We start from the raw sequence: 15,076 nt of genomic DNA, 5'->3' as shown, positions 1-15,076 counted from the left end.
CACTCCAGGGTGGCTCCGGAGCAGCTTCCAGATGGCCCGAGGTGGGGATGCAGGGATGCACGCACTCTGGAGTGACTCCGGAGCAGCTCGCAGGGGTGCCCTGGGGTGAGGATGCTAGGGATCCAGCATCGGAGTAACTCCGGAGCAGCTCGTGGGGTTGCCCCGGGGTGCGGATGTACCCGCTCCGCAGTGGCTCAAAGGAGTGCCCTGAGCAAGGATGCAGGGTATGCACACACACCGGAGTGACTCCGGAGCAGCTCCCGGGGGTGCCTTGAGCAGGGATGCAGGGTTGCTCCCGCTTCGGGATGACACCGGAGCAGCTCCAGGGGGTGCCCTGAGCAGGGATGCAGGGATGCTCCCGCTCCGGGATGACACCGGAGCGGCTCCCGGGGGTGCCGCTTCTGTGCACGGTGCTCGCTGTTCACGGAGGTTCGGTTTTTCGGTCCTTTCTCGCCCCTCCCGTAGGGGTCCCGGCTGCGGGAGGCTCCGGAGGTTTGCGGGGCGGGGCACGGTTACCGGCGGGGAGGGGGGGGGTGTCCGCCCCGCCCGGCTCTACTTGAGGCGGCGGCCGCGGGCGGCCCGGGGCGATGGCGGCTCCGCGCAGGCCGAGCGCGGCGGGGACGCGGCGGGCGCCGCAGGACGGGCGGCTGGAGGAGATCAACAAGGTGCGGGGGGCGGGGGGCTGCGGGGAGTGGGGGCTGCGCGGAGTGCGGGGATGGGGGCCGCAGGGGATGCGGGATGGGGGCTGCGGGGAGTGGGGGATGTGGGGATGCGGGATGGGGGCTGCAGGGAGTGGGGGGCTGCGAGGTCTGGGGCTGCGAGGACTGGGGCATGCGGGATGGAGGCTGCAGAGAGTGGGGGGCTGCAAGGAGTTGGGGCTGCGAGGACTGGGGGAATGTGGGATGGGGGATGCAAGGTCTGGGGGTACTGCGGGGCTGCAGGATGGGGGCTGGAAGAACTGGGGGGCTGCGAGGACTGGGGGGATGCGGGATGGGGACTGCAGGGAGTGAGGGGCTGCGAGGACTGGGGGGATGCGGGATGGGGACTGCAGGGAGTGAGGGGCTGCGAGGACTGGGGGATGCAGCATGGGGGCTGCAGGGAGTGGGAGGCTGCAGGGATGCGGGATGTGGGCTGCAAGGACTGGGGGGCTGCGAGGACTGGGGGATGCAGGATGGGGGCTGCAGGGAGTGGGGGGCTGTGAAGACTGGGGGATGCGGGGTGGGGCTGGGGGCTGCAGCAGGGATTAGGGAGTTTGAGGATTGGGGGATGTGGGATGGGGGTGCAGGGTGGGAGCTGTATCAGGCACTGGGGGGCTGTGAAGACTGGGGGAATGCGGAATGGAGGCTGCAAGGATTGAGGGGATGCGAAGGTTGGGGTATGCAGGATGGAGGTTGCAGCAGACATTGGGGGGCTGCAAGGGTTGGGGGATGCAGAACAGGGACTGCGAGGATTGAGAGGGTGCGGGATGGGGGGTGCAGCAGGGATTGGGTGGCCGCAAGGATTGCGGGCACAGGATGGGGGCTGCAAGGACTGGGAGGTTGCAAGGATTGAGGGATGCAGGATGGAGGCTGTAGAAGGGATTGAGGACATGAGGGGATAGGAGGCTGTAAGGACTGGAGGATGGGGGCTGTCGTGATGCAGGATGGGGGCTGCAGTAAAGATTGGGGGTCTGCAAGGATTGGGATGCAGGATGGGGGATGCGGGATGGGGGCTGCAGCAGCAATTGGGGGGCTGTGAAGACTGGGGGGCTGTGAAGACCGGGGCGCTGCAGGATGGTGGCTGCAGTAGGGATTGGGGGGCTGCAAGGACTGGGAGATGCAGGATGGGGGTGTGGGGGTGCAAGATGGGAGCTGCAGCAGGGATTGGGGGGCTGCAAGGATGGGGGGATGCAGGATGGGAGCTGCTGTAGGGTTGGGGAGCTGTGGGGATGTGGTATGGGGTTGTGGGCAGCAGGCATGCGGGCTGTGGGGTTGCAGGATGGGGGCTGCAGTGGTGCTGGGCAGGGAGAGGAGGGAAAAGAGAGGAGAATGAGAATGGGGAGGTAGGGAGGTTGCCCCCAACCTCCTTCTGCCTCTGGGGTTTCCCTCGCAGGCAGCTCTTTCCCCGCCATCACCACACAAGTGGATCCGAGGCGACTGATTGCTGTGCAGTTCCCTTTGGTAACATGCACCAGCAAGAATAGGGAGCTTTTGTTCTCCTGGAGGGCTTCAACCTTCTCTCCACTTTTTGATGTCTTCCCTTCTAAGAGCGAGGAGTTTCTGCTGCTTGGAAGAGCTGACTCAAGGGTTTCTAGTTGTTAATTTTGCATGAATGGGGAACCCAGAGCAGTTGGACGTCCCACAGGCCTTGGGCAGGGGGAATTGCAGCTCCTGGATTAGTGCAAAGTACACTGGGCTTTGTGCCCTTCATGCTGAGGTCAGGCAAGGTCCTTTTCCTGGAGATTTGGGCTTGCCCCATCCCTTCTTTGGCATGGTCTGTGGAGGCAGCTCTGTTGGCATCCCTCCCAGCCAAGAACGGTTCTGAGGGTGAAAAGAACGTTTTAACCTTGAAAACTTCCAACGATGGGATTTCTCAGGTCATTTCTAGATGGGTTACTTGCTGAGAAAGCCAAGGGCACCTTGGTGTTACCGGTGGAGAAATCAAAGAGCTGCTCAAGATGAGAGCTTAGAAGAGATGGTGGGCTTGCCTTGCCCTCGCGTTGACTGAGCTATGAAAAGTGCTAGTATGTTCCTCCAGGTGAGAGTGAAGCAGCAAAGGTGAAGTTTATTTAAGTCACTGGAGAGGGAATCTCATGGTTAGAAACCAGGAGGTGCCGCAGAATAAGAGCGGAAAAGGAGGTGCTGCAGAGTAAAGTGTAGAGTAAGAGCACTTGGCTAAAAAGGATCCTTGAAACGTGCTGTTGGAAGGCAGGCACAGCATGCCGTGTGCCAAAGACGGACGTAGGTGGACATAACACATCCCCCATAGCTGAGGTGGTGTTGACCCTTGGGCTGAGAAGGAAAGGAGAGCGTTGTACCTTCTGCTGCGGTTTCTGCTGTTGTAGAGCTTTCTTCCAGCATCGCTGAGCACAGGGTGGATACGTGATCCTTCAGCTGGTAGGAGCTGTGGATCTAAGTCTGGGAAGCTGTGATTCTCTGGACACTGCTGCTGTGCCACAGGGCTGGGGGCTCTCCTTCCTGCCCCGCAGGGGACAGGTTCTTATCTCTCCCCCAAACAGCCATCGTTTCTGGCAGGCTTTTTTTCTGGGTGAGGTTTGGATGACAAAAATGAAACAAGCTACGTAACTTCCTAGTGACAGAGGCTGGAGCTGCTTGTTCACATCCTTGCTGCCCTGCGTGTTGGCTTAGTGTTAGGAGAAGGGATTTGTGCCCCTAGAAATGAAGCTGCAGGTGGCACAGGTAGCGGCTGCCCGCAGATCCTGAGCAGCTGCTGGGTTGTAGTGGCTCTGGGCAGCAAACCAAACCCTGCGCTCCTGCGCTTTGCTTGCTCTGCCAGCTCCGTGAGGGAGTTTGCTGTGAGTGAGTGTGCAGTGAAGCAGCTCACACTTCCTTCTGACACCAAACTGATAGGTAAACCTCGGTGATACCGTAGCTGGAGCCAAGGAGGGACGGTTCTTCAGCCCTGAAGAGTCCCAGGGCTGCAAACCAGTAATGTGCTCCTAATAAGACCTAACAGGCCAAATTCCTATCAGGCTTAATCTCATTGTCTCATTGTAACACAGGGTCCCTCCCTGTTTTCCTGGCTGGTTTCTACCCCAGGGCTCTCGCTGGGATAAAGGTCTTTGGCAGGCAGCGTCCTGAGTGCAGACATGCTGTTGAAGGACAGCTGAGTCCTCGTATTCAATTCTCTCTTCCAGCCTGAAATGCTCCTCTGAGATCCCCTCTTGGCTTTTCCCCTCTTCCTGGGGAAAGGCAATCACATTGTTCAGCCTCGTGCATCAAGGTGGCAAGTCTAATCCAGCGTAGATTAGTTTCAACCTAGTTTTACTTTAATGCGCTGGGCTGCAGGAGAGGAACTTATCCTGCCGGAGAGCAGGTGCCTCCTTCCCCCATCCCGGGTAGGTGTGAGCATCCCTCAGCCCCTTCCCAGCCCCAACAGGCAGGATGGTTAGTGTTGAGCACCTCCATCCAGTAAGAGCTTGGCCTTCTGGTTGGAGATACCCTTTTGGAGAGGGAGAAAGGACCTGGCCTTGCTCAGGTTGTCTCGCAGGTAGCTGGGACTTGCGTGGCTGAATTTATTGGCTTAGAAAAGCGTGTCTGCCCAAGAAAGGCTGTTCAGGGCAGGAGCGGGGGAGAGAGGTCGGGGCTTATTTTTAAGCAGTTCTTATTAATAGAACATGACCCTTAAAATGAGAGCTTTAGCGAAGGGCTCTAAGGGGGAACTTAAGCCACTTGGGCTGAGCATGAGTCACTGGCCCTGGGGACTGCATTCCTGTGTGCTGTTGTGAGTGTTTGTCTTATCGAAGTCGCAGCCTGCTCCTATACAATGTGGAGGGTGGAATGCCTTTGAAATACGCTCCCCTGTTGCTCTGGAGCAGAGGTGTGACACTGATAGGCTGTCTGACTGCCCTCCAGTTGAAACATAAGGGGACTGAGCGCTAGGTGTGCGCCCTGTGTCACCCATCCTGCTCTCCTGCAAGGATCTTTTGGACCTCTGGGCACGTGTCCCTCAGCTGTCATGTACGAATGTAGCGTTCTCTTTCATCTTGACCATTTCTGTGCTGCTTCTTGCTCGCAGGGAAACACAGCGCTCTGCTCTCACATAGCCTGTCCTTCTGGGTGGTGTAAGCTGTCTGCTGTGCCTGCAGGGCAGGAATGAAGCTGTGACCTGGTGGCCAGGAGATGCTTTGGCCCTATTTTTCTTCTCAGGGATGTTTGGCAGGCTCTTCCTAGAGAGGCTTCTCAGTGGCAATAGCAGTAGGTAAGATGACTCTGCTCTCTGGTGGCTTCTGCTGCTGGCTGAGCCCGGGTATCAAAGCTGAATTGGGCTCTTTGTGTTGGGCTGGCAAATGATACCCCTGGGTAGAAATAACTGAGATAAATGAAATCGAGTTGGCAAAGGAAAGCAAAAGAAGGAACTGGGAACGTTGCTTTTCACCACAGTTCTCAATTTGAGTTGGTGTCCATGGTGATAAGGGAAGTCTGGGTCACGCTGGGCATAGTTTCTTGTGTCCCATCTGGAGTTTGATGAGGTGGGAGGAGGGTACGATAGTCACTTCTGTCCTAGCGTGCTTGCTACAAAACCTGAGTTTGCAAGGACTCCCCAGCAAGGACTTGCCAAAGCAGTGGTTAACTTGCAGTGAAGGTTTGAGGTAGTTGGACTCCTTGGGCAGGTCCAGGCTCTTCAGTCCCAGTGAGGAGAGAGGGAGCGGCTTCAGGCGTGTGGGCTGGAGGGGCCCAAACCACGTGCTACAGGGTTAGGGTTAGGGTGGCAGGTGGTGATCAAGCATGAAAAGCTCTGGGCTGGCGGTGGCAGCAGGAACCAGGGCTTAGGGCTGCAGTGCTTCCAGAGCCGTCCCAGCAGCCAGGCTGGCCCAGCTCATTGCACCTGGCGACAGCTGGGTTTAGTCTTCCTTCTGGAAGAAATGACAACATGCTCTAGAGGCTGGAGGGCATTCGTGTTACTGATGGCTCTGTGGACCTCATGCAGTCCTGATGCCCTGGTGTCTGCAGATGGGGCTTCTTTGAGCAGGAGGTGTCTCATGAATCACCAGTGATGCTGCCCCAGTGCTGGAGATCCTAATCTCTTGGGGACCCACTTCTGCTTTCCTTGTGAGCAACAGCGGTGAGGAACGTGTGCCCAGAGTGAGGGAACAGCCCCAGCCCTCTCTTCACTCTAACCCCTGAAGGGTTTTTATCCTGGACAGGCCATGCGTAAGCTGTGCAGATGTTAATGATTTCTGCACTGAAGAATGTGGTGTTGTTGCTGGACACAGGCAGAGTCATTAAGCTGAGCTGGGCTTGCTGGAGCTGGGCAGTGTGGGAGAGCAGACCCTGCTGCTCGCAGCTGCAGGGGGTGTTGCTGGTAGGACGTAGCAGTAGAGCTGGCTCTGCAATTTGTGGTCTCTTCTCTGGGGTGCCTTAAGGTTTTGAAGTGAAGCTATGAACAAAAGTGATCAGAACTGACCCAGAATTTCCTCTCCAGTCTGAGCAGGGTAGAGGGAAAATGAATAAGCAGTTTGAAGGAGTGAGAGCCTGTTCCTTACCCCAAAATACCTGTCCCCTCCTGGATGCAGAGTGTTCTGCAAACTTCAACTGTTCCATTTGCTAGCCCTCAGTTATCCAAGAGTTTGAAATCTCTGAGATCAGAGTGCTTTTTGCAATGAATAGGAGCTCTTCTTGGGAATAAGTGCCCAATCCATGTGCTATGTGTGCTTAAGCAGAGATAAGGGGAGTTGAAACCTTGGGTGAGCAAGAAAAGGGCATTTCATGCAGTTATTCCAAAGGCACATGGGGTCCAGCCCTCCCTCAAGCTGTTGGTGTGAAATCTGAGACAGCAGAGGCATTCCCCTTGCACTGGAATGTCAAGGGCAAAGTGTGTAAGGATTCATCCCATTTTCAAGTCTCCTGGCACTGTTGCTCAGAGGTGGCTCTCTTGGAATTGTGTAGGTCTTCTGGGTAATGCTACATTCCTACATGCCCTCTAGGATGTTTTCCTTTCTGTCTCTAACCTTGGGGGTTCTCTCTTCTTCTTCTTTTTTTTTTTCCTCCTCATTTTAGGAATTTCTGTGTGACCCAAAGTTCAGTGATGAAGAAGATCTGGAGGAGAAGTTGGCAGTGTTCAAAGGTGAGAACTAGAGAGTTTCTGTGTCCTGTTTCAGTCTATTTGCTCTGAATAGATTATTTTCCTCAGCACTTGGATCTCACCAACCTGAGACTCTCTGCCAAATATAAGCGACTGAGCTGGGATAGATACCTTCCCCTTGCTTGTGGGACTCAAACTCCCTGAAGAGGTGGTTTTCCCACATGAGCCTTTGTACTCCCCCCACTTGTAGGGCAAGGACATGTCACCCTGCAGACATCCTGCCTGGCAGCTGCTATTACTGCAAAACCTGCTGCATGGGCAAAATCCCGAGGGGCAGCGAAAGAGGATGGTCTCTGTCTAGATGCTGCAACAAGCTACCTGGTATAACGGATGATGCAGTAGCTGGACGCTTTCTTCCCACAGAGCAGAGGTCTCAGCTGCTTCCTGAAGGAGTTAGGGCATTCCTTTCCATCCCCAAAAGTTTCTTTAGTCTGGTCCTTTCCAAGACCCTTGGTACCACAGGGATCAGCAATAAAGTGTCTCTAGTCCTGGCCAGATCTTAACTCCAGTGGGTCAGCAGATCTGAGGCTTAGATTTGGGCCGTTTGCTGGGATGGGCGATAGAGGAGCAGCTCAAAAGCCTGGGGTCCTCTGGAACTTCTCCCCAAAGATTTGACAGGGCTGTTCTGGGTGCATCCGCTTTCTTTCCAAGCAGTGGCTGCAGGCAGTTGAGAAAAAATGTTTTCTGTGTCCCACTGTCCTCAAGGTTTGTCCTCAGCCAGATTCTAACCAAATAAAGCCAGACTTTTCTTCCTTTTCAGGTGTTGTCTGCTATTTCCCTTTGAATTTTGGTTTTCAGTACAGCATGCAAGAAGTTGGCTGGGTTTTTGTGATCCCTTACCCTGCTGGGCACAAAGGAGCCTCCTGTGCTCCCATCCTTTTTCTGTTCCCTATTGTGTGGCCGTGGCTTTTGGCTGCAGCCCCACGTTATTTTTCCCATCACAATCGGGGCTCTTCAAACATTGCAACTGTAGGTCAGCAGCGCGGAATTCCCTGTAATGAGAGCTTTTGGCATCTCCTCCTGCTGCCTCGTGAGTTTGCCTCCGTGGTCTGTCCTGCTCTCCAATGCCTCCTCTGCCTCCTCCAACAATTAGTTCATTGTGTCGTTATGGCCGGAGTGTTTCTTCTCTGCCGTCCTTCGTGCTGCCTTCCCCAGCCGGGTCCGGGGAGCTCCCGTGCGGTGTTTGTGGAAGTGCATTTGTGAGAGGATGGACCACGTGTGGTTTTGCCCCACCAAATCCCTGCAGCTGGGATGGGAGGGAGAGAGAAATGTGCGAGCCGAGGCTCAGAGCACGATGATGGAAAGCTGCCTTCTGTTCTCTGTGCTTCTGGCTAAGTGTCAGCTGAGAAGAAGAGAAAACATGTGCTGGGCACAGACACAGCAAAGCAGGGTTTGTGTCCCTGAGCACATGCTGGGGTGCCTGACCCCTGCCCAAAGAAGCGGCCGTTCATTTGCACAAGGTCATTATGGTGAGGCAGAGTGTGGGAGAGCCAGTTCCACATCAAATGTCGCTTTTTTTTACCCGAAGCACCTGTGTGACAGCCCTAATTTCATTTAGGATTGGTTGTGTAATGCTTGCATGGAGACATTTATTCCTGCCTGAAGCTTTGGTTTGGATGTGGTATTCCTCTAGGTCTCTCCTAGTCAGCTCATGACAGTAGTAACCCACCAGCTGAGATCCAGGTGAAGACTTGCCAAGCCATTCCTCTGCCTGTGGCTGCCCTTCAGTCCAGTTAATCCATCACTTTCCTTTAGAAGCACAGGTCCTGGGAAGGCTTCGATGTCTGAAATATCTCCTCTTCCCTTCGGGTCCTTAAGTTAGCCTGCCACTTCTCTGTTCACGCTTATCTGCTCGCTGGTGTCCCTGGAGCAGAGGCAAAAAGTCTTTTCCCTTGGGGGAAAGGAGCAGCCTGGGAGGTCTCACTTAATTTGAATCCTCTGAGCCCGTTCCGGGGAGTGAGTGCTGACCGCAGGGCAAGTGGAGATTTCTCCAGCTCAGCATGGATGGATGGTGGCAGCAGGCATCTTGTTCTTCTCAGTTAGCAGAACTAAGATGACGGGGGCCCCCTGCAGCGCTAGGAGCTGTAGCTCTGTAAGGCAAATCCTTGCCTGAAGAGCTTAAAGTCTAAATGGTAAGCATCTAGCAAGGGAGGTGGAGGGATAGGATGCACACAGGTGTGTCATTCCAAGGGTCAGAAACAGCACAGGACTGAAAGCCTGATTTTCTGACTCAAATTAATGCGCTGTTTGTTACGGCGTGGCAGCTTTTGTCCTGCAAAGCTTACCAGACCTTCTTGAGCAGGGCCTGCCTTTGTCTGAGGATGTTGGAATCATCTGATTGAGCACTGTTTGACAGCGAGCTGGAAGGGCAAACAGCCATCTCTAGCTTAACTTGCTCCTAGGCATGTTCTTGGCTTCATCCTCTTGATGTAGTGCTTGAGCATCTCTTCTGGCAGGTGCTGCTCTGGGAATGCAGCACAGCGTTGGGAGGACTGCAGAGTGTCCCTTGCTATTGCAGGCAACTACGTCATTTAATCCCCCTCCTAATCCGATCAAGCTTCATCTTGGGAGTGCCCAGGGTTTTGTTTTCTTTGCTGCTCCTTCTGGGAGGCTGTTGCAGAGCTTTGTTTTTCTGGCTGGAAACCTTTTAAAGCTATTCATGGCTAGCTGATATCTTGTTCTCCTGCCAGTGTTTTGCTTCAGCTTAAATGAAAAGTAGCCACAATTAAAGAGCACTTAACTCTAGAGCCCTGGAATTGAGATAAGGGAGCTAAGACCTGGTCTTGAGATGGTCTCTCTCTCTGAATTCTGCATTCAGCAGCATATTAATCTTATCCTTGAACCCTTTGTTTTGTTGCTCTAAGCAGATAGGTCTCCAAAGCTCTGCACACCCACTACTCTAGCACCCTGCTAACTTGCTTCTGTGTCTCTTCCAGAGAAATACATGGAGTTTGACCTGAACAACCAAGGCGAGATTGGTGAGTGAGGCAGGGATACTGCTGCTGGGTTGGAAGAGCAACAGTCTGCTGCTATATCTGCTGCTTCCCTCTGCATTTGTGTCACTGAGGAGGAAAACCTGTGGGCTTTTCCTGAGTCCAGCCTTGCTTGGCTCTTGTTGCCAGCCAGGGACTTCCTTGGCTCTCCAGCCCTGCCTCTCAGCTTCCTCAGTCTCTCCTCACCTGCTTCAAGATCCAAGTTCTTCCCAGTCCTGTTCTCCACCTGAGTCTCTGCTTAGCTCTTCCACTTCTTTCTGGTCTAAATGATTTTTTTCTCCCTTTTTCTCCACTGAAGGCTGCCTTCTCGATCCTTGGCATTTCCAGAGCTGGGAAGCTGTAGGGCTTGCACAATCCTGGGTTTTGCTTGGCTTGAGGCAGAAGCTGTGTAAAACCATGCACAGAAGAGCTCTTTGCTTTGCTGGGAGGCGAGTGGAGGGAAGTGGGGGACTTGAATGTGAGTGTGGCTCAGCTGAGTGGCCCTGGTTTGAGCCCACAAAGCGCCAGTTATATAAAGACCCAGCGTTCTGCACCCTGGAGCTGACACTGAAGTGTGATCGCTCCTGTGCTTTGCCCTTCTAGGAGGCTGTTGCCTCACTCCCCTCCTCCTTCAGCCCTTGAGCTGAAATAAAGCCTGTGGGGAGCTGGAGGAGCCTGACTCAGGGCTGCACTGTTGTTTCCAGGAGGAAAGGGGCCACAAATCGCAGCAGGCAGGAGAGCAATGGGAGGAAGTGGCCTGTGGCGTTGGGCAGGGGCATCCGCTCCCCACAGCCTGGTTGTCTCCAGCTTTAAGCCTAGTGTTGCTTCCCTCCTCCCCTTCCTTGTGATTCTTGGCGCCACGTTCTGAGCTATAAAGCAGTGTCCCCAGGCGTTTCTGGAGCACTTGGAGAGTTGTCCCTGTTCAGCAAGTGTGGTGCTTTTATCTTGAACTGCACAAGTGGGAAGTGATGCTCTGTACTGGGCAGTACAGCAGTGGGCTGTACTGGAAGGCTTCTCTTGGCTTTCAGCAACAGCTTAATGCTGCCAACCCTGGAGCCTGCAGGTGAGGTCTGAGGTGGGAACTTGCACCTGTATCCCTAGGGTTCTTCTGTGTTCAGCATGGTCACCTCCTGACAGCACTGGTTACCTTGGTCTTGCAGATTTGATGTCTGTCAAAAGGATGATGGAGAAGTTGGGGGCTCCGAAGACCCACCTAGAACTGAAGAAGATGATCTCTGAGGTGACTGGAGGGGTTAGCGAGACCATCTCATACCAAGACTTCGTCAATGTGATGCTTGGGAAACGCTCTGCTGTGCTTAAACTGTGAGTGTCCCTGGGAGGGAGCGGAGGAGATGCAGCACCGGAGCTGGTGTGACCAGAAGCAGAAGTTGTTCTGCCTGGTGGAGGTGGAGCTGTGCATGTTTGGTGCTCAAGGAGGGGAGACAAGGACCCTTGTGAAGGGGGAGTTTGCAATGAGACATGAGAGGGTGCCCGTGCGTGGGCTGAGCAGTGGTGAGCGCTCCCAGTGGAGCTGCCTGCTGTGTTAGCACACGCTTCCTCCCACATGCTCTGTGCAGAGCAATTCTCCCCCCTTTACCGAGGGTGTGCGTGCACTCAGCGCTGTGTGACTTCTTTCCTTCTCTTCCCTATGGCTCCTGCTGGTTGTGGGGACACAGGCTTCCGCTGTGAATGGTGGCAGGACTTGAGCAGTGAATGATGGTCCTGCCAACACCAGTAGTGCTGGCTCCTGTTTCCCACAGGATGCTCCCTCCCTGCTTGATTTTGGAGAGAGGACACATGCCTGAAACAGCTGGCTTGTGCTGGGAGAGGTTTTCTGCAGTACAGGCTGCCAGCACCAGCCTCCCACGGCCCCCTCTGCCCTCTCGACAGGGCTCTGAAAGTCCTGCTGTAACAAATGGCTTCCGAGCACTTGCTTGGCTCCATCTCGACCCCATTGAAGCCTGGCTTTTCCTTTCACAGCCACGGAGGCTGGCCCTGCTTTTGTCTCTAACCACCATGAATAGGAGCTGCTCCTCTCCATCCCCCTTACCCCTTTCTGAAGGCAGCTTGAAAAAGGCAGCCAGCTCAGGGCAGGTTGGGAGGAAGGCTCTTGCTCCAACCTCTCACATGTTCCCTCTAAGCCAGTACGTGCTTGCTGGCAACCAGTCTTTCCTCTCTGCACTGAGTGTCCTGTGTCTGCACGTTGGAATGCTTCTCTTCCAAGTATGCACAGACTTCTGATACCCCTGTTCAACCTTTCTTCTCTACAGCCTGCAGCCTGTCCCATGTCTTCCATCCTTCCTCCCAACCACAGCAGCTTTCACAGACGAGTCCCTTCTCTTGCTAACAGACACCCCATTGTCTGTTGGACATTTTAGAGCAGGAGCAGAAATGTAAAACTCGTCCCAAGAGCAGTGCAGTCCTTTGATCCAGCGTGGCAGCTGGCATTCCCAGCGTAGCTGCAGTCCTCAGGGAGGAAGACAGTGCTGGTGGTTGCAAAATGCTTGGGATTCCTCTAGCTAGTGTCTTGCTCCTTGTGTCTGCCCTCTTTCCTGGCTGGAATTGCTGTTGCATACTCCGTGTTGGCTTTTGAGTGTTCTGCTGCGTGGTTATGTGCAAGGTGGGCACGGGACGGTATCTGCTTTTGTGCATCAGGAGAACTTAGCGTGCAGTGTGTGCCCAGGGTATTTCGGAAGTGGCTGTCTAAATAAAACTGTGCTAATCCTCTGAGCTCTGAGAGGGAAACCGGCAGAGGCTTTGGGAACCCAGTCCGGGAAGCTGCTGGAAAAGCAAAGCTGCCTGCCAGGCTGGCAGCACTGCCCTCTGTGGGCTTTCTCCTCTCTGTTAATTATCAAATGCCCTCTGCATAGACGGCAGATGCTATTTTTCAGCGGGTAAGATAATCCCATCCCCCAGTGATGGGTAGAGATGCACCTGCTTTTTTCACTGGTATTATCCATTGTGTTTTGCAGGGTCATGATGTTTGAAGGAAAAGCCAACGAAAGCAACCCAAAACCTTCTGGTCCACCTCCAGAGAGAGACATAGCCAGCCTCCCTTGAAGAGGACAGGCTGAAGAATCGGCACTGTTTGCTTTGCTGGCCTGTAACAGAGATTACCTGTGCTTTGTCACTCTTTACTGTGGACAGTCCTAGTTTTTGACTAACCTGCCTTAGAGGAACAGCAAGGGAAGCTGGAGACCCCCAGCTCACGTCTTTCTGCTGCATCCCTTAGCCAACTTGATTTGTTAGAGAGAAGCTGTAGCACCAAGTGTAATGTGAGACCAAAAACCCCAATCTTGTCATCTTACTCTTTCCTCTGCCCTTCCTACATTTCTCAGATGAGGAGCTACTCTCCTCCCAGCATTTCAGTTCAGAGCTGTGCTTGTCCTGACAGGTTCCTAAAGGGCTTTGCTGCCAGACATCGAGCGCTTCTCTGGCAAAGCCCTTGACAGCAGCTTCATGGGTGGAAAAAAAATAAGTGCCTTCTCTGCTCTGTCCCATGCTTCCTGACTTTGAACTAGTTCTTCCCCTCCTGACCTCACCAAAACACAAGTCAGGCTTATTGCACGCTAGGTGAATGTGGGAAGGTGCATGGATTCCAGAGGTCTGCCTGCAGGCTCCTTAAGCTTGGAGGTGGGCATGGCTGGATCTCTGTTGGATCTCTGCAGGTCCAACACCACCCACTGCAAGGGAGGATGGCTTACCTGACCTTAGAGACGCCCTTCCTGGTAAATCTCTACTTGGATCCGATCAGGAGCGCAACTTCTGAAAGGGTGGTTGTCTGTTCTATCTGTCAGGTGAAGCAACAAGCCTACTGGTGCACATTTGCAGCCCCTCAGGAGGGCCTTGGGGAAATTAAACCCTCAGGTGAAAGGAAGCTGGGTGACTGAACCGTGAGCCCTGCCAGACCAGGGCAGATGAGGATCTGTCCTCATGCAACTGCTCTGCCCCTCAGATTTTGCAGACCTCCCTGTATCTGTTCAGCTTGCTCCCCTGGGACTACCGGGTACGTTTCCCTGATGGATGAGCTCTCAAACCTGCAAAATAAGAATGGCTGGAAGTGTGGTGTCTGAGCTGGGATCCAGATGTAGCTGTGACTGTGCTATCCACACTCTGGTTACTGCGGTGATTCTTGCTCTATACAGAATTTCTGGAATCCAGATGTTTGCTCTTTGCCCTTTCCCTCCTCTTTTTCTTAAATGTTCTTGGCAGCTTTTACCTTTTTAAAATCATGGTTTAATAACTAATTTTTTTAAAGGAAATACAGATGATTAACTTTACTAGGCTGATTGTTCCTGCCAAAGGCTGCACTTTTAAATAAAGAAATAAAAAAACAAAACCAAAAGCCAAACCCAAACATTCTTACTACTGTTTGCTTGAAAACCAAAACTATACCAGAGAGAAAATAAAATATGAGCAGAAGCAGCACCAGTCTACTTTAAGTACTGAAAATAAATCTTCTGAAGCTACACTGTGTGCCAGTGTATTTAGTTTAGCTCCTCTGAAGCTCAGTCCATGTGATTGGTTGCAGATTAAGTGAACTAGTTTCCAAATCTGTTAATATAAAACCTTAAACAGATCTTAGAGATAGGTTTGGACTGTCTTGATCTGATCTTTATCTTTAATAACTGACCAAATGCCATGGAGTTTGTTACGAAATGCAGAGGCCACCTCCTGAAAGCTGTCCCTTGTTGGTTTTTTTTTGTGATTTCCTGAATGCACGCAGGTGGCTGTGCTTATTTTAAGGAATAACTTGTTGATCGAGAGCAGACACTTGTAGTGCTTCTCTTGAAAGAGTATTTTTTTTCATCCTCGCTGCTCTTGAAGCAATTGCCTCAGGCTCTTATCTGATGTGAGCTCTCAAAATGGAGACCAGGCTTTCTGTGGGAATCACTGGGTATGCTTTTTTTCCATGTATTCCTTAGAAGGACAAAATTGCCCATAGATCACTGTCCTGTGTCTGCCTCGCAGACAGCCCTGCCAGGGTGGGTCACCTCCCTGCCCCATAGGCACCTCCACCTGCCCTAGAGATGCTACCCAGCCCCCCAAAATAGCCCCATTGCCCCCCCAGACCCCCATATAGCCCTGCGGTGTTCTGAACCAGCACCTCATGTCCCCCCAGTAGCCCCCCATTGCCCTCTCAGCCCTCCAGATAGCCCCATTGCCCCCCTCCGCCTCCCAAACAGCCTGTCATAGACCTCTCTACCCCCCAAATCCTGGGGTGTCAGACACCTGGGTCCCCACTGGAGGAAGGGGGGCAAGTGCTGGGCTGGGGTGGTCCTATCCTGACTGCTGCAAAC

At 53.5% G+C, this 15,076-nt stretch overlaps 1 protein-coding gene across 2 annotated transcripts; it reads left to right on the top strand.

The window, feature by feature from the left end:
- The first annotated feature begins 528 nt into the window (after positions 1–528).
- On the top strand, positions 529–14,204 carry AIF1L (allograft inflammatory factor 1 like). Of its 2 annotated transcripts, XM_054084471.1 has the most exons (5): positions 529–665; positions 6,720–6,786; positions 9,741–9,782; positions 10,937–11,099; positions 12,749–14,204. In XM_054084471.1, the coding sequence occupies exons 1-5, from the start codon at positions 588–590 to the stop codon at positions 12,834–12,836; spliced, it is 438 nt and encodes a 145-aa protein (XP_053940446.1). In that variant the 5' UTR covers positions 529–587; the 3' UTR covers positions 12,837–14,204. The 2 variants fall into 2 exon arrangements, with proteins under 2 accessions (XP_053940446.1, XP_053940447.1); XM_054084472.1 differs by lacking the exons at positions 529–665; positions 6,720–6,786; positions 9,741–9,782 and adding an exon at positions 10,666–10,839 and having other exon boundaries at positions 10,914–11,099.
- The last annotated feature ends 872 nt before the right edge of the window (positions 14,205–15,076 follow it).

Source organism: Cuculus canorus, chromosome 19 (genome assembly GCF_017976375.1).
Source record: "Cuculus canorus isolate bCucCan1 chromosome 19, bCucCan1.pri, whole genome shotgun sequence".
Taxonomy (NCBI): Eukaryota; Metazoa; Chordata; class Aves; order Cuculiformes; family Cuculidae; genus Cuculus; species Cuculus canorus.
Note: the sequence above shows the minus strand (reverse complement) of the source record. Positions and strands in the feature narration are given on the sequence as shown.